This window comes from Camelus dromedarius, chromosome 4, assembly GCF_036321535.1.
Source record: "Camelus dromedarius isolate mCamDro1 chromosome 4, mCamDro1.pat, whole genome shotgun sequence".
Classification (NCBI taxonomy): Eukaryota; Metazoa; Chordata; class Mammalia; order Artiodactyla; family Camelidae; genus Camelus; species Camelus dromedarius.
The window spans coordinates 48,071,944-48,098,431 of NC_087439.1; the positions used below are offsets into that span (position 1 = coordinate 48,071,944).

The window sequence follows — 26,488 nt, forward strand, 5'->3', positions numbered from 1 at the left end:
CTAGGAAGGAAATCTGCTATAATTACCAATGCATTTTCCCTTCAACTCAATCATTTCAATTCTAGGAACCTATCTCCCATAAACTTACACATGTATGAAATGACATATGTACTAGATTATTCACTGTGGCATTTTAACATTGGAATAAACTGGAAATATGCCAAGTATCTGGGAATACTGAATCTTCTGAATAAATGACAATACAGCCAGCCACACAATGAAATACAATGCATCTGTGAAGAAAGATGAAAACAATCTCTGTGTATTGATATGGAGAGCTGTCCAGGACATTTTAAATGCCAAAAGGAAGGTGCATCACACACTATGTCAGGGTTTTTGTTTAGGAAAGGGAAAGAAAAAATATTTAAAGTATTAATATTTAATGTATTTGCTTGTATCTGCATTAAAAAACTGTAGAAGAAAAGCAATAAACTAGTGAAAATAAATACTAGAGTTGAGGGGATGACAGACAAGGTGCAAGGCTTTTCAGCATATAACTTTAGATATCATTTCTACTTTAAAGCCACATATATAATTATACATTCAAAACAATTACTTTGGGATTTCAATTTGTATAATATTTCTCAGTATTTAGTGTTTGACATACATTATATTTCATTTAAACCTCACTATAAGCCTGTAAACCAGGTATGATAATAATCTCTACTTCACTCAAGGAACCTAAGTGTTACTGCCTGCACAAAACTAGTTAGTAAGTAACAAAGCTGGAACTGAAAACCACCAATCTCTTTCCAAATATTGGATTATTTTCAAAGACAATCAATACTGCTTCAAATTATTTACAAGAAAGTTACCAATACAATGTTAAGCACAGACTCTGACTAACCACACGGTAGTATTTATCACAGAGTAATGTGGAAGCATGCTTACAGTAGTATATAGTCAGCAGTATTCCAAAGGGAAAATTATAGGAATGCGTGTGTATCTAATATACATTACATTTCACAAATGAATTTTGAAAACTTCCTACATTAAAAATTACTCCTAATCCAATGTCATTTAGGTAACTGATAAAGCAGAACAGCTTCAGTGAAGGTGCATTTACTGTAATGCTTTATTATCCTTTATTTCAGATTGATGTTTCCAAAACCTTAAATACAATGTACTCTTTCATCTCCACTCATACCCAAGTCAGTTTTTACCCTTAAAATGAAAACTATTTCTTGAAGGTAAATTACCATTAAACTGATGGGTATCACAGTACACTATCAAAATTCCTCCGGAAGCAGGTAAATGAGTATCTAAATTCCAGGAACTTTCTTGATCACAATATACATGTAGAAACAAATGAAACTGTAATTGGAAGTACTGTGACAATCCTTGGTTTAACCACCCATATTTAATATGATTATTGATACAACTAAATTAAAATCCACCATCTTGCTATTTGATATTTGCTTCCTTAATTCTATTTCTTTAGTCCTCTTTTTCTAACTTCTCTTGTGCTAAGGATTGTTTATGATTCCATTTTATTGCTTCTACAGATTTATTATTTATGCTTCTATTTCAAAAATTTTAGTGGTTGTCCAATATACATTCTGAGGCCACTTTCAAATATTATACCATTTCATGTATAGTAAGTACAAGGCTTACAGAAATATTTTTCCAACTCCTCTCTTCCATCTTTTATGCTATTGTTGTCATACCTTTTATTCTTAAATATGCAATAAATATATAATACTGTTTTTGCTTTAGACAGTTATCTGTTAGAGCAGAGGTGAACCAAGTATGTAGTCCATGGGCCAAGTCTAGCCCATCATTTGTTTTTAGAAGTAGTTTATTATTAGAATACAGTCATATTCATTCACTTACATATTTTATACTACAATGGCAGAGTTGAGCAGATGCAACAGGCTCTCAAAGCCTAAAATACTTATTGTCTAGCCTTTTATATAAAAAGTTTGCTCACAGAAATTAAAAATAAGAAATAACTTTTTTTCATGTCTAATGGTCTTTATATAGATCTAAGTTTGTGTAGATTATATTACTTCTGCCTGAAGAACTTACTTTAACATTTCTTATAGGGCAGGTCTCCTGTCAGAGAATGCCTAGTTTTTGCTTGCCTAAGAAAAACTATTTCTCCTTCATTTTTGAAAGATATTTTCACTCAGTATATATCCCTAGACTGACAGGCTTTTATTCATTCAGCATTTTTTAAATGTCACTCCACTGTCTCCTGACTCCCATAGTTTCTAATGAAAAGTAAGCCATCAGACAAAATCTTATCTTTGTTTTTTGTATGTAATGTTTCTTTTTTTTTTCTCAGTGCCTTTGAGATTTGCTCTCTGACTTTTGTTTTCTGAATAGTGTGTGTGTGTGTGTGTGTGTGTGTGTGTGTGTGTGTGTGTGTCTGTGTATTACATATCCAGGTTGTTTTTCTCTGAGCTTCTTGTATCTGTGTTTTCTGTGTCTCATTAATTTTGGGAAATTTTCAGTTATTACTTCTTGAAATATTTATTTTATCCCATTCTGTTTACCTTCTAGTATTTCAATTATGCGTATGTTAGACTTCTTAATGTTTTCCCACTGGTCTTCAATACTTTTTTTTTTTTTTTAAGTTTTCTTCTCTTTGTGTTTCAGTTTTGGTAATTTCTATTGAACTATCTTGAAGTTCACTGATTCTTTCTTCCATTGAGTGAAATCTACTAATGAGACTACTGAAGACATTCTTACCTGTTACTGTGTTTTTCATTTACAGCATTTGCACCTGACTCTTCTCTTTTTTTCTCTCTGCTGAAACTACCCATTTATCATGCATGTTGTCCATTTTTCTATGTCATATCTTAGGTTAGTTCCAATGACTGCTTTTTCCGAGTGTGATTTTTCTTGCCTTTTTTGTATGTCTAGTGATTTTTTGTTGAAAGGTGAACATCTTGTGTAGGACAGCAGAGACTGAGGTAAACAATTTTTATGCCTGAGAAAGAGCAAGCTTTTTCTTCTCCTAGGCTTTTGGGGAGGGGAAAGTGAGTTTATTTAGTTAGGAGTTGAGCTGGATTTGAAGTTATTGCTATTGTTACCCTCAGTGCACTACAGGTTTCAAATTCCTATAGAAATCAGAAGTTAGTGTATCAGAGTAATGTCTATTCTATTTTGAGTTTAGGTCTCCCCCCTGCACTGTGTCTCTCTGTCTATTCTTTTTCTTCTCCTGTACCTATTGTGCTATTATTCATATTAGAAACATCTTAGTTTGGAGGTAGAAAATGGTTGGGGAGGATGCATCTTCTGCTGTTCTGAGCAAGCCTAGGCCTTGAGATTGTAGTTTTTTCAATTCTCCTCCCCATTGACCTAACCCCCACAGTTGTGGGCTAAGCATATTCCTGAAGGTGTTCCTCCCTTCCTCTCCCCCAGCTGCAATGAATTTCATCAGCACCCAAAGGCAGAGGTGAGGCTTGTTGCCTCCTTTCTCCACCACTGCCATTGTCCACAGATTAAGGCTTTTGCTATGTAGCAGAGAGAGGAGAGAAGAATCCTGGCACTGCTGCCCTCTTCCCATAGGTGTGCATTATATTACTACTGAGATCTCTTTCCTATCTCCTATCTCTTAGGGTTCTTACCCCACCCACTTGGGTGAGTAGGGAAGAACACACATGAGGGTACAGGGTTCTCCAATTTCTGATGTCCTCAGAGATTACACATGTTCCTGTCAGCTTCTACTTGACCTTCACTAATTTGTCCACAATTCTAGCTGAATCCTTCTTACTGGTGTCCAGCTGTGTCCATCTCAGGTGAGTGAGTATTCATGTCTCCTCTTCCCCTGCAGGCAAATGTATGTCCTTAGGCTGTGAAGTCAGTCAGGTTCTTTTTCATTGTAAGGGTAGGAATAACACTCCTTCCAGCTCCCTACATCCCAGAGCAGAAATTAAAAATCCTGATAACTTTTTAAAACCCTCTTTTGGAATAAAAAATATTTCCTGATGACTATTCTCTATTTCCAATATTTTCAGTTCCCAATGTGTAAAATAACTGTGCCAACTCTTTTTCAAACCCCCGTACTCTAATTACACTCATTTTTCTCTTGTGAAAAACATTAATTGAATGGCGAAGTATAAATTTTCTAAGAGAACAGGGCAGATTTCTTCTACGTTAGATTGTATCCTTTAGTAAAATTAAATATGATCATAAGAATTATCTTCTGTGACTTGCTAATTGTAAAGAATAAAATACACACACATATACCACACAATTCTCTGTATGTCATTCTCATCATCTGATATTCTACAATGTGCTTTTGCTTAGAACTTTTTAACCTTGTATGAAACACATCAACATGCACATACACCTTCCCTCCTCTGCCCTCCTTCCCTCCACCTCCCTGCTAACTCTCTCTGGTGGCAATTTAAAAACTGTAGGAATGCTCTAGTTCAGCCTCAAAATATAATCTTCTATTTTAGTTAAATATCCTATCTGAATCCTGCTGTGCTTCAGGTTCCATTTGGATTTCTTTCCTGTTGTAACATCAGTATTTGCAAGAAAATGTCCTCCAGTAAGCATCTATGGGTCTTTAATGTAAAGTCCTATCATCAATAATCATTTTAAGTCAGGTAAAAGTAAAAGTTTGTATGCTTACTGCTATTCCTTAATTATTACTATGCTTAAAAAAATCACTGTAATTTTTAAATTCAGATATCACAGGCACAAATTTTCCAGTTGCATGCAGGAAAAAAAGATTTTTAATATGCTGTCTTCATATAGTAACTAATCCAAAATAGAAAACTATCCTTGTACCAACTGAAGTCTCAGGGACAGATGCACTGATTAGAGACTTCAACAACATAACTTATGCTGTCTGAAAGGGCTTCTGAGGCAGATGTTCATCTTATGACTCATCTGATCATTTACTTATATACTAATGTCCACTATATTATATCACTCACATCAGAGCAACCACACAGTGAAAAAGAAACTCCAAATTTTGTCCCTGCAAATAAAAAGTTTCCATTTAGTTTCAGATCATTTTTAAAAAGAAGAAAAAAGTCTTATTTGTGAGTAGGTTTCTGCTTCTGAATCACTGAACCCATGTATACTTTCTATATACAAACTATTGTCAAGTGTAGCAAGTCAATTATATTGCAGAGATTCACCACTGGCTAACTTGGAAAATGTACTTATACTATACTTTACCTTTATAATAAAACTGAATAGTGGCAGTCCTAAAGCTATTTACAAAATACAAGACACATTTGCTTTAAGTAAGTAATTTTATTCCATTAGTTCTGAAATCTGTTCCCTGAAAATTTTATCTGAAGGAAATACATATCAATTTAAATAATGCCAATATATTAGTGCTGTTAACTTATTTAAATAAATTATAACCAGGACTATTTTAGAAGACAACAAAGGGAAAATGTTCAGACTACTTAGAATCCACCAGTAAAGTTCTCTAAGCATCCAGATTGCTATGTAGAGTTAATGTTGTTATAAGTATAAAAGAAGTTATCTAATAGTCTAAATATTTATTCTAGTATCAATCTTAAGTCTTAACCAAACAGTTATAGTTTGTTCTTTAACAGAAGAAAATGAGTAAAAATGTCTGCAAAACACTTTTAACTGGGAATTTGAAAATTAGAACAATACTATTAAAGTGCTCATGAATATATCATATTAGAAGTATTAAACTTTATTTGAAAATCAAATCATATTAGGATTATCCATATACATGGGGTTTTCTACATTTTATCTCTTAATGTAATATTTATTGAAAGCAAATTTTTAAATTGAGAAAAAACTTTATTAATATAACCACCTTCTTATTTGTTACCAAAATAGGGGAAATTTTTATGAAACTCTCACATTAAATAGCAGTCAATAGTCGCATACAATCAGTAAACAAATTCAGTTCAAGGCAAGAAGAACTAAATCACCATTTAGTGGTTGCAATTTAGATTATTCTAGCGTGTAATACTTTAATTGTATAAAACAAAGCTGATGTCACAAATACAAAAGGACTTCTTGCAAAGCAAGTACCACAAGTAATTTCTACGCTGCCACTGATGGCTGACAAGTGATAAGCACTTTGTTCAAATATATACACTATGCACATAAGACAACAGGTGGTTTATAAAAAGAACATACTGAAGAGAAGCTCTTAAATTTTTCATAATCAACATTTCTATAATGTCATGCCAGAATATCTGTTTTAATCTTTGAATAGCCAAAAGATTTCTTCTAAAGGGAAATATAGTATTCTCAAAATAAAAAAGGTGAAGTTGAACCAGACAAACTAGGACTAATACTGGGCTAAAAGTGTTTATATGAGACAATGTATTAATATATTTCCAATGTGTTGATATATTGCCAGTGTATTTCATAATTTAATAATTTAGGTTAAAATATTTTCAAATTTTAAAAAAATCTATTCTCATTAATTGATATCTGGGTACTGCTTTTCAGTGCTAGAGAAAAATCTCCCCATAAAAGCAAACAAAGGAACCAACACCCAAGCTCTTTAGGCCTAATTAGCTAGCAGTGTTAGAGGTGTTTTCTCACTAATGGAAAGAAGTGAAACAGATGGCAGTGTCCAAAATGACTAGCACTCCTCACTACCACCACTATCCCAATCTAAGAATCAAACTTTTAATAGAGCACAAGAAGCTATGTTGTTTTTGATGTTGTTTTTAAAGGAGACTAATGCAAAATCAGACTGAACTAAAACTTCAAAAGTTTAAGATACACGGAACTCACTACCCCCAGTTCTCGTACTGCAATGAACTATCACAAAAAAGATTTGATTATGAATGGATTATGATTAAAAGATTCTCCCCACTCCCCCACTCCCAAATATTCCTATACACAAAGGATCCTTAATTGTCTTAAATGATTTTAACTGTTCTAGTTTTTTAAAAGGCAACAACTGGGGATGGAGAAGGGCAGACTAAGATACTAAAAAATAAGGAAAAAATAAACAGGCACATAAAAATATACAACTTCCCTTATAGTCACATTAATACAACCAAGGAATATTTAATTATCTCTATGGAGTATTAAGTTATCTCTAAAACTCACATTATAACTGTTTAATTCTGGGACACATATGTAACATCCAATTTATTTACACATTCTGGCCAAATATTCATTTGTAAGCAAAGTGCTTGAAATACGCCATATCTATTATTTAAAGTTTTTTCAAATGACCATGTAGCTGAAAGCTCTGCACATTTGCAGTGAAATTTTGTATGCAATGCTTGCAAAACCAAAATGGCAAAGTTGAGTAATAAACTATTTTCATTTACTGAGAATAATAGAACTTGAAGAAATTCAGGTTGTATTAACAGAAGATGAGAAAGTAGGCAGATTCATAAAGACTAACAAAGATTTCTGGGCAATTTCAAAGAATTTAGAACAGTGGTTCTCAAAGTGTGGTCCAGGGACCCCGAGGTATCTGCAAGTTTAAAATATTATTTCATAATAATACTAAGATGCTATCTGTCTTTGTCACTGTGTTGACATTTGTAGTCATGGTACAATATCAATGGTGTGAAAACTACCAGGATCTTAGCCATGAATCAAGGTATTGATGTCAAGCTGTATTAGTAGTCATTATATTCTTCAAACAACAATCAAGTTTCACTTAAGAATATCCTTAAAGTGAGTAGAAATTCCCATTTCTATTAAATCTCAACCTTGGGTACACATCTTCTTAATATGCTGAGGACACAGAAGTACACACAAAACACTTCTGCTGCATACCAAAGTCCAATAGTTGTCAAGAAAAAGCATTTGAACTGCAAGCTGAACTAACCACTTTTTATGTGGAACATCACTTCTACTTGAAAGAACAACCGATATTCAAACGATGGTAACTTAATCTTTGGTATCTGGCAGCCATTTTATTATAAATGATAAAATTCTTTTTATTTTCAATTGAAAATTAGAATTTTGGAAAACTTGTTCCTGCCACCATGAGGTTGACAGCTTCCCAATATTCAAAGACTTTTCTTATGAGACCTGTGATAATAACAGATGTGATTTTTTTGATACTGTATAATGAAATGTGTCATGATTTTAAAAATTTACATCACTTACTGAGAATTCGCATTTTCCAAGTGACTACAGGCATGCATGAAGTCATTCAAAGTGCAAGACAGACCAGTGGACTTTAATGTGAAAGAACAAAAAGTCCATTGCCATAGATGCAGACTCTACATTCCAATTAACTTTTAAGAAACTTCTATTTGTCAAGCTTTGATATAGTATCAAAGAATAATAGTCACCATTATCTGAAAAGGTTATTAAAATACACTTCCTTTTTCTAACCACGTATCCATACGAGGCCAGATTTTCTTCATATATCTCAACCAAATCAATATATTACAAAAGATTAAATGTACAAACAAATATAATCCAGACATCCTCTATTATACCAGATATTAATAAGATTTGCAAAATATAAAACAATCCCACTCTTATTAAATATTTTGTTTCAGAAAATGTACTTATTTCTCAAGAAATACATTATGTTAACACATAATGGGTTTATCACTGCTATTTTAAAATACATTAAGAAGAAATAAAAATGTTTAGCCATCTTTAATTTCTAATATGATAAATATTGATTGCTATTAACCTATGTAAACACAAATTTTTGGTATATTTAATAATTTTAAGACTATAAAAGTCTTGAGACCAAAAAGTTTGAAAATTGCTGCTTTAAGAGGTTATTAACCTCAATTCCTTTTAAGATATTTTTCCATCTTTCCATATGGAGATGAGTGACTAGAAAAGTTGCATCCTTTTTTATAAAACTGAATTTCTCTGGGGGATCTGAAGAGAGATAGTTGAATGAGGAATATTGGAGTTAGAAAAAGGAACTGGGGTTCTTCGAATACTTCACTTTTTCCAGGCCTAGAGCAGGAAATGGAAAAGATAAGCCAGGAACATTCTTCATATCATACCAGATAGCATAAAACTATCAAAGACTAGTAGTGTGGTATCTAAAGAGTTTAGGAGCCAACTTGAAGAGGCTCCCTCAGCCAAAGCTGGAACAACCAAGTATCAGTAAGGATGGTATCTACAATGGACTGAAATACGTGTTTAAATCTATGAATTAATGATCCTAAATGAAGCATTAACCACCTTTAGAGGATGCTAATGAACCAACTCATTACTGTGCCAACTTTATCCTAGTAAAACACCAATATAATCCCATTTTTCATATCCCACCCAAATGCCCAAGAGGATGGAAAAGGCCTAAGTCAGAAAAGTATTTCTTATTTAGTAAAAATAAGATCCTGTAAACTTTAAATACATTTTTTAAAATTCCAGATAAAATACTGATGCATCGACGCTAATTAACAGTAAGCATCCACTTAATAAAGTAAGCTGTATTTCACTTACCATACATAAATTACCTTCAAAGAAACGCACACAAAACATCTATCTTTATGAACCAAACAAAATTACAACTTCTCCGACTAAACATGATCTCTCCCTCTGAACTCTATCCCTAGAAATGCTCGTGAACATCAAAGTAATTACCACGAGTACTTTAGGTTCAAAAACAGAATGTGAAGATTTTCTTGAAGTAACTGGGTTCTAAGATAAAGGAGACTAAAGACCTAAAACATGGGCCCATGAACGTTACAGTCAATTAACTAAAAATGTACACAATATATGAGAGATAATGGTTAAAAGAAGGGCTTTAGATCAAAGAACCCAAGTTCTACTCCCGGTTCTGCCATTTACTAACTTGAGTGAGTTACTTAACTTCTCTAAGTGTTTCTCTAGTATGTAAAATGGGAATAGTAATGCATGCTTCACATAAATCTTGTGAAAGATTAAATAAGGTAACTGATGTAATAATAAAGCTTTAATAAACTATCTATAACATGTTAATCCTCAACAAATAAAGCTTCTGGTAATAGGACTTGTTATTCTTCATGTCATGTAAGGGGAAAGAAAGGAGATGAGGGGAAAATGTTGGGCAGAACAGTTCTTTTCACCAACTGTCAAGGGATATCATCATCACACCAGAAAGCTTAGCTACCATTCTGCCTTAGCTGGTATGGGGCAGTAAACAAAAATAATATGAAAATACAATGTATAAACATGTACATATATTTTTTACATACACCATCTGAAATAACATTAACTTTGTTTCCTTTATTAGATTTTCCTAGTAAAATCTTATCTAACAAATCATTCAGGGAAAAACATAGTGACGTTTATAACATAATCCTTTTATGTAAATATTCAGTATAAATCTATTTGCAAGTAAAATAGGTCAGTCTCCTAATGCCTCTCAAATCAAATGAAGCAAACTTTTAAATTCTCATCCATGAATTACAATGTTATAAAGAAAGGCTGACAAAAAGAACAGAAAGTGATTATAACAAAGAAGGATTCAAATTCAAATTATAGTCTGATCTTAATTTACATCAAATTTAACTCAGAGACTAACCATAAAACCCTGCCAAGAACAGCAAACCAGGTACAAACCATCCCTCTTGTAAATTCCAGTGCATTTAGTCTCCTCCATTCTTTCCCAACAACTATCTACCCATAGGCTTTAGGGACTGTCCCACTCTTGGGGCTTCTCCAGCTATTTCCTAATGAAAGTCACCAAACTCTTCCCCTTTACTCTACATAGGGTAAACAGTTACTAAGTAATCTCATTTCAATGATTTGTGTACACCTTAAGTTGTTCCCAATACAACTGTACAACTGACATTCACAATTGGTTAAACCGGGTATGGTAATATCCACAAAAAGCAAATTCAAGAAACCCTATTAAAAATCAACGTGGCAATGTCTAGCAAAAAATGAAATGTAAAAGAAGTGTATCTTTTGATTCATTAATTTCTCTCCAGTAAGTATTTCTTAAGGAAATAATACAATAAAGGCAAAAGGATATGAATAAAGTCACTCACTGAAGAGTTACTATCACAGCAAAATAAGTGAAAACATATTCCAATATTTAGGAAATTATAAATTGTAGATCACTGACACAATGAAATATTATCCCCTCATTAAAAATTATTATTAATATTAAAGCTATTTTAAAATAAGAAAAATGTTTTATGATATAATATTAAGCAATAAAATAGCTTTTAGGAAGTAAACATAGGATAGTAATTAAAGTATGGGTTTTGCTAAAAGTCTTGACTCTGCCACTCAGTAGCTGTATGATTTTTGAAAGTTATTCAAACTCTGAGACCTAGTTTCTTCATTTCTAAAACAGGCTAATAAGATCTAACTCACAGGGTTCTTAGGAGAATCAAATGAGAGCACTGCAAGGTGCCTGCTCCTAACTCAGTGAATTCCCTTTCCTATTACTCAATTGACTCCTTCCTATCACTGTGACCATGAATTTACAAATAGCAGGTCATATCTAAAATGGTGATGCATGATAAGATTGTGGTTCTTTATTTTAAATTATAACCTGTAGTAAATTTCCTTAATGGGGGCTTATATTTTCCTCAGTTCTTTAAAAGTACAATACCAACTCTTAGTCTGACTATAACCGCTAATATAACACTGCTTCAATTGTTTTTAAGAATCATATTCAAAATAATTTTAATCAGAATTCTTTCCCAAACATTTTACCCACAATACACAAATCAGAATTCAGCCTGAATATATAAAGATGGAAAATAACAAGTTAGTAAAATGGGTGGAGTATGTGCAATCCCCTGTATTTTCATACTAATGCTTCATTAAAATTTGAGTAATAAATTTAGTTGCAGGGATAAGGGAGAACACCGTTCCCAGAAAGCAGTAAATTAATGTATAACCCATTGTTTCAGTTCTATCCAGCTGACAATCTGGCATGCAAGAGACCTTCACAACTGTCCTAAAGAGAAGGTTGATACAGTTGTTCCTTTCAACTCAAGGAAGAGGGAAGAAGAACAGAACCATCTCTCTGAGACCCAACTCCTTATCTATGTGATGTGTAAAATATCTAAAGTTCTGGTACAATGGGCTCTTCCTTAGGTCTGATGGCAAGAACGGAGTCAATCAAGTCTAGACCAGCCAGGCAAGGTCCCTTCCTCCCTCTCACAGTGGGAGCAAGGACAGTAAAGACAGGGTTGGGGGGAGGAGAAGATGACCAGGAAGGGAACATCATGGATCTGGACAAGATAATTCCAGGCTCATGTGCAGTCTGGGGATTTTGAGGGAACACCTTGACCTCACCAGTGCAGAGGAGAGGAATCGTCTGGTTCTAACAGACCAGTGTTGCTACATATCCTGTAGCCCTTAGAGGAAGCCCTGCCTTTCCTTCAACTGCCTGGTCTGGCAACCCATAAGCTCCAAATTATAAGTCATTGATGCAAGAAAACTGTATGGCCTACAATGGGTGGTTTAAGGGTATCAATGTAAAGTTTGCAAAAGGGCAAGTTATAAGGAAATTGAAGACTCACTGCAATAAAACAAGTGCTCATCTAATTTTATTCATGCAAGTTAAGTATAACAAGAATGCACTGGTTTTCAAAACCGAATCAAGTCTCAATACTTACATTGTTAACTTAACATAATGACAGGTTCCTTACAACTAACAAATACACAGTTTAAAATTTGATGTTTAAGGATCAAGAGACTCTCCAGGACCTTAGAAGATGCCCTTCCATCCCTAAGTAATTTCAACCTGTTAGTGAGAGAACAGTCTTAAAAAATAATCCATATAGTTGCTATTTCCAGCAAAGAGGACGGGAAACAAGACCTCTAAAACATGTCAGAAAAGACAATCAAGAAAAAAAATGAAAATGCCTCAAGCACCTAAAGTAGATATGAGACCACCATGAATACGAGGATATGTTCGAGCAATTAAATTGTAGATAGCTAGTAGATTAAATAGCTTCATACAATATTACAATGCAAACTAGAAGGAACTGTTTCTTACTGCGGCCATATTTTCCACAGTAAACAGAAGTTGGTTATTAGAATGCATTGTATATGTAGATGAGAACCACTACATAATTATTTAACCCACTGAATTTGTACTGAAGAAACAAAGAAAACATATGTTTTTTGGTCAGATTGTTTACAGCCATCCAATACCAGATTTATTTAATAAATACTGCTGAAAAGGAAAATTACAGGACCCAAAGAAAAAAAACTCCATTATTTTAGGATACAATCAAAGACAGCTTTATATTGGCAATTTGTGTCTGGGCAAAAATGTGTGACTCATTTTAAACTTTAAAATGATATGCTTATGAGGAGGGGGGATAGGCTCTTGAAAAACAGTAATTTATGTTCATGGTAATTAAAGGTGATTTACAAAACATATAAACACCTAACTTAACCTAAAGGAGGGGGTAGCAATTAAATGAAAGCATTTTTACCTTCTCATTTAGCAGTTCAATAAAGTTGTAGTGCCTTGAGGGCTACAATTCCACATAAACTAGAAAGGAAACTTAAGACCTATTCCTTCCATCAATGCTACCTTCATCCTTTTTTAGCAAACACAGGCAACAAAACTAAAGGCACTCTCTGGAATCTTACTGTTAAAGCTCTAACTAAGCAATTTAAACATATGAAATTCAAACAGATACAGAGAGACAGTAATACAAAACAGAATGAAGACCCATCTGTTATTAATAATAAAGGAGAAAGGATAAGGGCTTTTATTTTTCTTGGCCAAAAATTCTAACCATCTGTACAGAAATCATCTACCTAGATTAATCTTAGCTCTATCTCATAAGGACTTGTCTCCCCAGTTTAAGGGGGTTGAGCCCAAAAGAGAAGTGAAATCAGTCAAGGGCTTACAATCATATATGGATGGGGTGGGGACAGACATATTTTCTAAGAATTATAAAACCCAAAAAGAAGTAACATCAAAATCAAACAGTACAATCAGCAATTATTCCAAAAACTGAAATGCTCTACCTACTAAAAGGAGTAGACTCCTTTTTTTAAAAAGAAAATAAACACTGAAAAGTAAATGCAAATAGAAACTACACTCTTCCGTGTAATCAGGAAAAGAAAATCAGCATATATCTTTTCAGATTTTAAAGAAAAGAAAAGCAGACACTTCTGGAGATTGGAAACAAGGGGCAAATAAGAAATTTTATTGTGAACACCTTAATTATTTCCTATTTTGTTTATAATAACCATATATCATTTAGAATTTTTAAATATAATGATTTTTTTAAGTAATAGCATTTGGCCATTTACAATCAAAAGGTAGAGTGATATCTGATAAAACCAAAACTGTCTACTCATTAGGTACAAGAGGGAGGTTAAACACACAATTAATGTACAATGTTATGTGCACTATGAAACAATGCTCATTTTTTTCTAAAGCACAAGTTTTTGTACCTAAATTGCATATAATTCAATCCATAATAAGGTGATACTTTTTGATATAAGTAGATGGCTACTGATCTCGAACAATAATGGGCTGGCATGGCTAGCAAGGGTTTCCGAGCTTTGACCAATCAACAAAGGAATTTTGTTTAGGTGACGACACTGTGCATGCTAAAATAATCGGTGTAAAGACAATAAAAATGCTAAGAATCTATTTAGAAGACTATGCTTCTTTTCCTATTATCATTCTTACTCTTGGGGGGAAAAAAAAAAACAGATGAAATGAAATACTGAGTTCTCAATCTCAATCTTCCAGTCTTTCAAAGTCCAGCTTAGGTTAGGTGGCCAGTTCCTGACTCTACCTGGCAAGGACACAGATAAGGCTCCGCAGATATCTTCTTACCAAGAATACATGGAAAGGGAAGAGATAAGTGCACAAAATAGACTTAGCTTGTTATTAGGACAAAGAGGTATAAAGGCAGTCCTGCCTCTCCCATAGCCTCCTCTTCTCCCCTTAACACACACACACATACATACACACACACATACACACTTTCACTAAGGAATCTTAGAAATGCAAGTATCATTTTATGGCAGAACAAACCATCTAAATATAATGCTGTGGGAGCTATCAAGGAAGTAAATTCTTTAACAACAGAACCCTCTAATTTAGTTATCTGAGAGTAAACTCCTTAACTAAATCATCGTGGCAGAACCATCCTGATTAGCACTGCTTAAAAACTAAACATTTTATAGAGATCACAATAGATCACTGACAACTCCAGAATCACAACATTCTAAGCCAAAGTCATCTTCTCATTGTGTTAATGCAGAACTCTTGAGAATTTTATTTGAATCATTTGTGCATATCTTACATTGGTATTTAAATAAGAAAATTCCTCATGTTTTATAAATCAGAATAGTACATGTTCACTAAAAAAAAGCCAAGAGTCTAAAGTAAAAAAATAAAGTCACCCATCTCTCTCACCACCCCAGTTCTATTTGCCAAAAAAACTATCAACAATTTGATGATCCTCTTCAAATTTCTTTCTATGAATATAGAGCAGAGCTGATCTGTTCAACACTGTAGCTACTAGCCACATATGACTATAAAGTACTTGAAATGTGTTTAGTCCAAATGGAGATGTGCTCTAAGTATTAATTACACACCAGATTTCAAAAACATGGCATAAAAAATGTATCAATAATTTTTCAAACTGACTACATGTTGAAATAATATTTTGATAGATTAAATGTTATTAAAGTTAATTTCACCTTTTACTTTTTTAATGTGGCTATCAGAAAATTTTCAATTATATATATAGCTCACACTGTATTTCTATTGGTCAGCACTGGTGCAAAAGCTTACAATGCAGGTTTTGGAGTTAGCCTTGCCTTACTGAGTACTATTCCCAAGTACACCAGCCACCAGCTCTGTAACACTGGACAAATTTCCTAACCTCTCTGTACCTACTTCTGACTTGTTCTGGGAATTAAATGAAATTCCTCACATAAAGCACTTAGCACAGAGCCTGGCACCTAGTAAGTACTTAATAAATATTTGATGACAACAAAAGATTAAAACTATAACCTAATTCTTAAAAAAAAAAAATCACTATATAGGACTTGTCTCTTCAGAAGTCTTCAGATATGCCTGTAGGTCACCTCTGTGCAGAGAAGGTAGTCTCTGAAAAACAATGTACACCAAGCACTTGAATTTTCTTTCTCTCTCTTTCTCTCTCTCACACACGCACACACACACACACGCACATACACAGATACATGTATCTTGAACATGTTTACTATATAGATCTCAAACATTTAGATCTAAAAATGTACAACAGTAGTATGGTATAGTGAAAAAACTAGAAAGAGAAAAAACCTTAAAGAAGAAAGACGGCTCTATGCCCAATTTACTAGCTATGTACCCTAGGAAAACTACTTGGCCTTTCTTTCTCAATACCCTCGTCCGTACAGCTGCAGAACTGTTAAGATTAAATAGAATAATACATTAGAAAGATCTACCATAGTACCTAATACATACCAGGTGGTTAATAATCATTTCCCTTCTTCTGGAAATCAAAATAAAATGCCAACAATTCAGACATATGGTAATAAAGTTAATATTGAATTGCTTGCCATGACACAACTGCCAAAGCCTGCTCACATCCTGAAGAAGTAGTTTAAAAACATGCTAACTCTACAGTCAACCTTGGTTCCCTACATTTTATCCCTTATATGAATTGGAGCTACAAACCTATACTATTATATAAAACAGTATAGGTAAATACTCCAGAAAAGATGAATACTTCAGGGGAAAAAAAAAAACTAATGCTGCCCTCTATTTTCATCAAGTTTTACAGGAGGAGGTAAAAGATTGTTTCCAAACTACTGCCTTTGATGCAAACTAACAGCAAACACTACACAGGGGGCTGTGCCTCAGGTCTCCCCTACAAAGATGCAATAAATTTCAATTTAGAGCTAGGAAAGGGTATCTCTTCTGATATATAACAGATATATATGAAATTAGACAACGTATAATTTTTTCTCTTTGCCTTGGCTGTTTTGGATGCTCAACGGTAAGATTTATTCTCAATTTCAATATTTTATTTGGTGTTGGTTATATGTTATCATGTACTCAGATTCCTGACAGTCCATCCATCCCATTCGTTTTAATTCCCATTCTTCATTAATTGGCCTTTGTCATTTTCCTGTTATTTTAATGTGTTTGTCTTTCACTGTAAAGTTCCTTTTAGAAGTCAGTAGAGCAAAATAATAAATGCAACTGAAGTTCAAACAAAATTTTCAAAATAAATCCACAGGAAGAAAATTTAAGAAGCAACTGGAGAACAGAACTGGAAAGATCAGGACACCATTAACCCATACTCTCAACATTACCACTGACATCACACATGCACATGCAAATCAATTTAGCTGAAAATAATCAAATTATATTTGAAATTTTGTTCTCTATAACTAATAAATGTTTATATACTTCATAATTATTAGTTCTATAAATCCAAACCTCATACATGTTTCTAAATTGGAAATAAAACTGTCCCATAGCTCAGAAAGCAGAATTCTTGTTTCTAGCCTACAAGGTCATATCTCTAAGCAGCTGTTGAGAAACAAGTTTCATCTATAAACAGCTTAACATTGGGTGCAGTGATACTGCCAAAGGTGCTGTCCTTCAGGTAACACACAACAGATAGCTTCCCGTTGAAAAATCACTTCAAAACTTCTAATGCCAGCTTAAAAAAACTAAGGATTCAGTAAAATCAATAGCCTCGTCATGTTCAAAGCTTTAAAAATCTAACGATAGGAAGTTATACTGCATCTAAAAATTGGTAAAAGCAAGTCACGTTGGCTCACTAAACCCTAGAGAAAAATTAATATTTTTCTAAATAAAACACCTGTTACTGCACGTATAAATTTTAAAAGAATTTGCTTCCAATAATATGGTTGCTGTTCCCCTATTCTATACTGAATCTTTGGCAAACAGTCTTATTTGAGGAGACTTCTGTTTATAGGAGATGTAAGAAAAGCCTATCATTAAATTCCTATCCCTTCTTCACAAAGTCTCTCAAATTTGCTTTCTCTCCAACTGCCACTGACAGTTTTCTGAAATCCAGTGCTTATTATTTCCTCCATGAAGTACTACAAAAACTTGCTGGCTCTCCTTTTGGCCCCAAAAGTCTTCCCACTAAAATTCATTCAGAGTGTGTTGATAGAGCATCAACTGTTAACTAAGTGACATAATCCTGCAGATCACTTGTGAAGTGGATAAAATCCAAATTTTTAACTTAACAAAAGTACAAATTATCAATACCAATGGACACAATAGGGATGAATCTCACAGACATAATGTTGAGAGAAAGGAGGAAGGCAGAAAAGGATAGAGAATGTGCGATTACATTTATATGAAGTTCAAGAATAAGCAAAACTAACTGATAACAGAAGTGAGAAGAGTGATTATCCCGAGTGGGGGACTGGATGAAAAGGGTGACAGAAATGTTCTCTATCTTGATCTATGTGGTGGTTACACAAGTGTATACACGTGTACAAATGCATCCAGCTGTGCACTTCGGATCTGTGCATTTTACATTACTTTACTGCACATATTTTCTATCTAAATCAAAATAATGGAAAATAAATTAGAAGAAAACAGTTGTGACTACTTACCTGATTATGCAAAGGCTAAAGCTAACTCAGCTTATATGAATAACTAACCTGTTAAGACTCACTTCAACTTTAGCAATACTTGTTTAGTGAAAGATAAATTTCTGTTTATGTAACTGAATCCACAGCTATGAGTTAGTATATAGTAACTCTAAAAATACATTTTAAAAGACAAGTATACATAAAACAGATAAATAAGTTTCATCTGTATAGCACAGAGAACTATATTCAATATCTTGTAGTAACCTGTAACAAAAAAGAATATGAAAAGGAAATACATGTATGCATATGTATGACTGAAACACTATGCTGTACACCAGAAATTGACACAACATTGTAACCTGACAATACTTCAATTAAAAAAAGACAAAATGTAACTCCAGATCTGCATACATGTGAACAACACAATCTTTTATTATTTCTAGCATCTCTCCTGTCCTTAGTGTACTTTGTAAATAAGAGAACTATTGAAAATAAAATTTTAAAGAGAACTCTAAAGGACTGATGGAGGGAGGGGTCTGAAATACCTATACATTAGGCAACAAACTGCACAATGGGGAAAAAAAAGCAACTGCTATTTGAGGAGTAAGGAAACTATGTGATGTATACAGACCCTTTTACAAAAGAAGTATTCTATGTTTTTCAGGCTAAGACTTCATCAATGGAAGTCATTATCAGTAACTAGAAAAATATATTTTTATAACAATAAAGTTTCCAATTATTGATGCCTAACTCCAATTTGATTTCTTGAAACATTAAAAATGCAACTCAACTGAATAACTCCTGGGAACAGTTTAATCTGCCTCCCTGTCCCAAGTCTCCATTCAAAACTTTACACTTAAGCCATTAGAGAAGAAAATCCTTAATATGGTGGACATGGTGAATACCCAACTACCTCCCGGGCTCTTTTCCATCACTCTTACTCCTTGCCATTCATCCTATCTGCTTTTCATTGCATGAGGGCCTTTGAAACAAGCCAGTTACTATGAATAGTAAATCTCTCCTTTCCTCCTTCCACTGACTTACCAGCTCTCACCCTCTAGGCAGAGCCATCACTTCCCCAAGGTAACACCACACACACACACACACACACACACACACACACACACACACACACACACACACACACAGAGAGTCTCTCTTCTTTGCACACAATTGGAGAATGACATCTAGTATTTATACGACCATTTATTCAATTTCTGTCTCCTCCACTGGATTATAAGCTCCATGAGGGACAGTCATATCTGTTTTTACCCATGATTACATCCCTCAGTATCCAACACACTTTTAAAAAGGTCCTCCACAAATGATGTGTCAAATGAGTAAGACAGAGTGATCTAAAGATTTAAAGCCACTAAGAAGTACAAACAACTAGGCTTTCTATAATTTATAAATAAGTTATAAGGATGTAATGTACAGTACAGGGAACATAACCAATATTTCATAATATCTTTACATGAAGTACAATACATAAAAATATTAAATCACTCTATTGTACCCTGAAACTAATATATTTTTTAAGTCAACTATACTGCAATTTTTTTAAAAAGTGCTTTTCAAAATTACTAGATTTTCAAGTTAACAACAACAAAAAAAAAGACTTAACAGCCAAAGTAAACCTGTCAAAATAACTATTTACATTTAAAACACGTATAAATTTTTAATACAATGTATACATTTACATCCAATAACCAAAAGATGTAAACAAGGTGAGGGGCAAGTTAATTTTTTAAAATCAAACTAATAGAAAGAAACATAGCATTAATAAATTAAAATTCAGTAATAAACCAAAACTTCCCATTGATAACTTTTTCTCTCTCTTTTGAGGTTCTAATGGAAAGCTTCAAAGTGCCCTAACACACTAATATATATCCTTCTATACTGCCCTCATCCTTAGTAGTTGAAACAAACTGTATAGAACAAAAACAGAGAAATTAAAAGATATAAACATAAAAAATGGATTTTTCTTACCAAAATAAAAAATGAAGAATTAAAATAAATTTCAAACTTATTTTAAGCAAATAAGTAAACAATTCACAGTATGTGTTTTTAATAAAAGTCCAAATCCAACAATGTAATTACACATTTATTAATATAATTATTCAATGTTTATTTCTAACACTAGACTAGAAGTTTCACAAAACCAGAGACTATATTAGCTTCTGCTACCTACTATACATATTTCCAGCACCCAGAACAGAAAGCATTTACTATTTAATTAATGAATAGTAAATAAACAAACAAACTGCATTTCTGGTGACTAAGATATTTGAAGAAAATAATCCTTAAATAAAGAGTAATATTAAAGATAAAATCTTATTTCACACTCATATTTCATAATCTGTTGAAGATGAAAATATATAATTTGGAATGATAGACTCCTCAGTTTTCATAGCGTCAAAGTAATCACTTTATCCTTTTATTCTCTACAAGTCTTTTTTACTGCCTATAATTCTATGAAGGTTTTTTAAAAGTTCTTGTTATAAATGTCATCACTGTGTGTTCTGTGCATTATACAAATAATACATAAAGTATTTCATCAATTCTAAGATGCATATTTTCAGTTTAACATTTTTTAAATCAATTGCTGTAAGAAAATACATTACCTAGTTTAACTGGATTTTTTTCCTTTCTTAACAATGTCTTTAGCCTGAATGAAATACAATAAAGTATGTATGCTCCTAACCAAATTCATTTTTCCCCTACAGGTTAGAAAAATATATCAGATGTATATTACACAAAGGACAACAAAATCAAAGACTTTATGACATATAGTAATGGTTTCAAGCTATTCTCAGGAACTTACCATCACCCTAAACTGCTCTACCTCTGAAAATTTTAAATCAAATATCCTTCCCTAATCACACATCTGCTCACAGTCAGCAAATCTATTCCTGAACCTCATCAAGAAACAGATCCATGAGGCATCCATTTTTCAGTCCTTTCCTCCTTTCACTCCTATCCTATGGTAAGCTCTAAGCTACCCTAAACTAAGCTCTATGCCACGCATCAGTTCAATCACTCACACTGAATCCTTCACTTCTCTTCCCCCATCTTCCTGTCACACCTACCCTATCAACACTACTTTCTTAAAGACATTCCTATCTGGAAGTCCCAGGTGTACATTCAAAACACTATTCCAAACTGAACTCATCAACTCTCTCCTAAGACTTGCTGCTCCTTCTGTATTTAACACTTCAGTGAGTGGCATCAAGAGTCATTCAACTGATGCAGTCCAGAAACCTAGGAGTCACACTTGATTCCACTCTCTTTTTGAAACTCACACATCAGTCACCAGAACCAGTGAAAAAACAACCTGTCAGGAAAACAGAGGCTCCTACCAACGTACAGACATTAGGTAACACTACTCAACATAACTGAATCCCCCCACACACAAATATATAACCTTATTCTTTGCCTGCACCACGAACCCTATCAGAAGGTGTCTCCAAACCTCGATCCAAGGTAAAGCTACTAGACTAGTGCTTCTCAAACTACCTGCGGTGGACTTTTGTAAAATACAATAAAAATGAATAACTAGGCAAATGAATTTTTTAAAAGACATACAAAAATACTGGCACAATTTTTTAATTAAATATAAATGACAAAAAAAATTTTCAAATTGCTATAAAATTTTCTAAATGCTCATTCTCAATTGCTTATAGTTATCAAGTCAAGGACTAGTAACTAACAAAAACACTAAACCAGCCCACAGCTGGACCCCATCTCTAATTGATGCTTCCTTCGTTTGCATTAATTTGCTTATTATAATACTATTACCATAAAATGCAGTCTTTGACTGGAGCCTTAACCTAAAACTTTCTATATTTTCAGAGAACTGTTATGTTCTTGGCTCACTTTTACAGTCAAAAGAACACAAACGAACACATAGTTCTACCTATTTTCTCCCTTTGCTTTATGTCTCTCTTTCCATTAAGGACTAGCTGACCTATAGCTTCTCCTTAATCCTTTCATCCCTAATAAATAACCTGGATGCTTTTCTCTCCTCTCAGATAGTGGAATCCCCTCCTCTATCAATTCTGCCTTCTCAACACATGGAAAAGCAAGAATGCAGAAAAGTCCCGTAAGTTAAAAAATTTCAAAATGCCTTTACAATCAGCAAAGTTACTTCCACATAGAAACACCTCTCAATGGGTCTAATCCAGAACAGGATCAAATTCAATTAGAATATAACAGCAACACAGCATATACTTGCTATGGAATAAACCTTCTCATATGGAGATAACACTTAATAACATTAAAGTCAAAATTAACAGAAGAATCCGCGATTCATCATTTGAAGCTAAGCGAATCCTATTTTATTATTTATTAATTTTATTTGAGCAATAATGGAAAGAAAACTTGGATCATGGTAAAATCAATTAAATAAACAACTGTACTTACGTGTTAGATGAAAGATTCCATCACAGGCACTAATATGAGATAAAAAGGCATTTCCCAGACCTTGCCCATTGTGAGCTCCTTTCACAAGACCAGCAATATCCACTACATTTAGAAAGGCAGGAATTTTGCTGAAAAACAAAAGACGATTTTATTATAAAATAGTACTAAGAACCTGTTTGTTAACCAAGTAGCTTTCCTAAACAGGTTACATGAGTTAATTCTTTCCTTTCTAGAACAATGTTTTGTTCTAGACTCTCAGGGCTAATGATCTGATAAATGAATACAAAGAAAAATTTTTTAAACAAGAAATTATTTCTATAACATTAGGACTTTCTTACCCAGGAAAATGAAGGGAAAAAACTTTAAAGCAGAATAGATATTTTTATTCTGTCTCTAAAAATTAAAACTCACATCACATCATTAATTTTATCATACTGTTCCATTGACACATGCACACATACACGAAAGCAGTGGAGAATGTTTAAAGAGTATAAGTCACAGGCAATGTAATCATCATAGAATGAACCGACACACTCAACTAGTACTTTGTGACAGGAACTGGACTAAGTGCGTTACATGTGTTGTCATTCCCAAGTTCAAAACAACTTTATACAGTAGGTGTTATTTATTAAACCCACTTAACAGATGAGGAAATTGAGCCTTAGAGGGGTTAAGAAATCTACTGCATGCAGAATCACTAAGCTAATACTGACAAAATTGGGATTCAAATACAGGATATCTGGGTCTGCATTTAAGCACCACACAAGTTATACAGCCCAAAAGTGCATGTAATGATGTGAACTAGCTATTAGCATATTAATAACCTAGTTGTTAACAACAGCAACAGAATCAGACACAGTAAAGTAACAGTTAACACAGAACAGAAACCAAGTTAGGAAAACCAGTCAGCCATGTAGAAATGGAGATTAAAGTATATGAGCAAATAAAGCTGCTTTCAGTGTCATACGACAAAGCTGTATGGTATATATGTATACTTTGTCCATTTTCAAGAGTATTCATTTTTCAGAATGTCAATTTTATTACATGATAAAATACAACTTAAAAGTTCCACAAAATACTTCCCTATTATTTGCATGGAAAATAAGTCCTTTTAAAATAATTGTTCTATAAAATATCCTTTATACAAATAGAAATTACTTCATAATTGTTACCAGCAAATCCACAGAAAACATACACAAAATGTGGTTAGGTTTTTTTTAGATATTGTGGTTGCCTCCCTGGCATCCTTTGCTCCTTCTCTTAGTGACTTACTGATTGTCATTTGGCTGGCCATACCTCCCAAGTACAGCCCAGAGCTTTAGAGAAGCTGGCTCTACACCTAGCTCTAGAAAGAAGCATGTAGCCTGGGCCTATACTAAACAGTTTAACCTCATCCCCTGGGCACAATTAATGATTACAGGATCTTTGTCTTGCTCCATTTGCCTGGAAAGACTGACAGAGTGGTTTGCCAGAGAGCATTAAGAGGATTCTTGAATACAGAAGCTCATCAGTCCTCTGAGAGAGCTTCTAGAAGCAAACCCCTCTTCCTTCACTCCAGACATTCATGAGAAAGTACACAGTTTCAAGATTTGCAAGGCATCCTATGACTAAAGGGGAAGGCAATTTTTTTTAATTTAAACATTTAACATTAAACATTGTTCTATACTTCAATAAAAATGGGGAAAAAACATTTAAAAATTAAAAAAAAAGAAGAGCCCTGTTTTGGAAGTCTTTCCTGATGAGAGACAGCTTCTGTCTAATCCACAATGGAATACTGTAGCCTTTTTAAGACCTCTTCAAAATACAATTATCCTTAAATATTTAAGTTAAAACTAAAGATCTGTCATTAAAATGTGTTATTGATGAAGCATTAGCAGGAAGGCATTTTAAATAAGTGTTTTAAAAAATTGACCATGTTAAGTTAATTTTCTTGTGAATTCAGCATATTCTTGATGTTTTATATATATTTTTATTGAAGTATAGTCAGTTTACAATGTTGTGTTAATTTCTGGTGTACAGCACAATACTTTAGTCATATAGGAGCATACATATATTTGTTTTCAATATTCTTTTTCACCATAAGTTACTACAAGATATTGAATATAGTTCCCTGTGCTATACAGTATACTTATCGTTTGTCTATTTTATGTATATTAGTTAGTATCCGCAAATCTTGAACTCCCAATTTATCCCTTCCCACCCTCTTCCTCCCCTGGTAACCATACATTTGTTTTCTATGTCTGTGACTCTGTTTCTTTTTGTAAATAAGTTCAATTGTCTTTTTTAAAAAAAAATTCACATATAAGTGATATCATATGGTATTTTTCTTTCCCTTTCTGGCTTTCTTCACTTAGAATGACATTCTCCAGGGCCATCCATGTTGCTGCAAATGGCATTATTTTATTCTTTTTTATCACTGAGTAGTATTCCATTGTATAAATACACCACAGCTTCTTTATCCAGTCATCTGTTGATGAACATTTAGATTGTTTCTATTGTCTTGGCTATTGCAAAGGGCTGCTATGAACATTGGGGTGCATGTGTCTTTTTGAATTAAGGTTCCCTCTGGACATATGCCCAGGAGTAGGATTGCTGGATCATATGGTAAATCTATTTTTAGCTTTTTGAGGAATCTCCATACTGTTTTCCATAACGGCTGCACCAAACTACATTCCCACCAACAGTATAGGAAGGTTCCCTTTTCTCAACACCCTCTCCAGCATTTATTGTTTGTGGACTTTTGAATGATGGCCATTCTGACTGGTGTGAGGTGATACCTCATTGTAGTTTTGATTTGCATTTCTCTGATAATTAGTGATATTGAGCATTTTTTCATGTACCTATTGACCATTTGTATATCTTCAATGGAGAATTGCTTGTTTAGGTCTTCTGACCATTTTTAGACTGGGTTGTTTGGTTTTTTTCTTATTAAGTTCTATGAGCTGTTTATATATTCTGACAATTAAGCCTACAGGGGAAGGCAATCTTATTATCAAGTTGATAAAGTGTAATGGAGAGGGGAACAAAGCTAGGTCCTTGATGACACAAGTAGGGTGCTAAAACCAACACTAAATACCAAGCTACCTGTTACTAACTCAATAAATTTTTTAAGCCAAAATACTAAGTGCAACCAAACTCATCCTAAATAATATAATTTCTTACAACTAAAACATATCACCCATATGACAAATATGAAGTAGAGCAGCATAGATATGAGTGAAAAGGCCTTGAACTTGAAGCAAGAAGTCTTGGGTTCCATTACTGGTTGACATTAACTATCTGTGTGACCTTCAAATCATTCCCCCTTTCTGTGCTTCAGTTTCTTTTTATGAAGAAACTAGACAGGATAATCTATAGCTCTGAGATTCTGGTTTCTAATAAAAATGAGTTTCTTAATTCTGATTCTCAATTTAAGGCCAGGATTAATATAATATCTCAAAAAATAAAAACTTGAGTCCTAATTTAATACTGTACCAATAATTTTAAGACTACTTGAGCAAAATAATGTTTTTAGACCATATGAAATTTTCTTGAGACTAAAATGATAAGGTTAAAAATCTTTTTAATCATTACAGTATAATGAACACAGAATACCAAAAATATTTATAAGTTTTTCTTCAGTAGAAATAGACTAAAATAA

General features: G+C 33.4%; 1 protein-coding gene across 2 annotated transcripts in view; it reads right to left on the minus strand.

The window, feature by feature from the left end:
- The window catches only part of OLA1 (Obg like ATPase 1), a 138,666-nt gene that overhangs the window by 99,088 nt on the left and 13,090 nt on the right, over nucleotides 1–26,488 (minus strand). For both annotated transcript variants that reach the window (XM_031451681.2, XM_031451682.2), the window contains exon 4: nucleotides 22,849–22,976. In XM_031451681.2, the coding sequence (XP_031307541.1) occupies nucleotides 22,849–22,976 (128 nt within the window). The remainder of the gene's footprint in view (nucleotides 1–22,848; nucleotides 22,977–26,488) is intronic.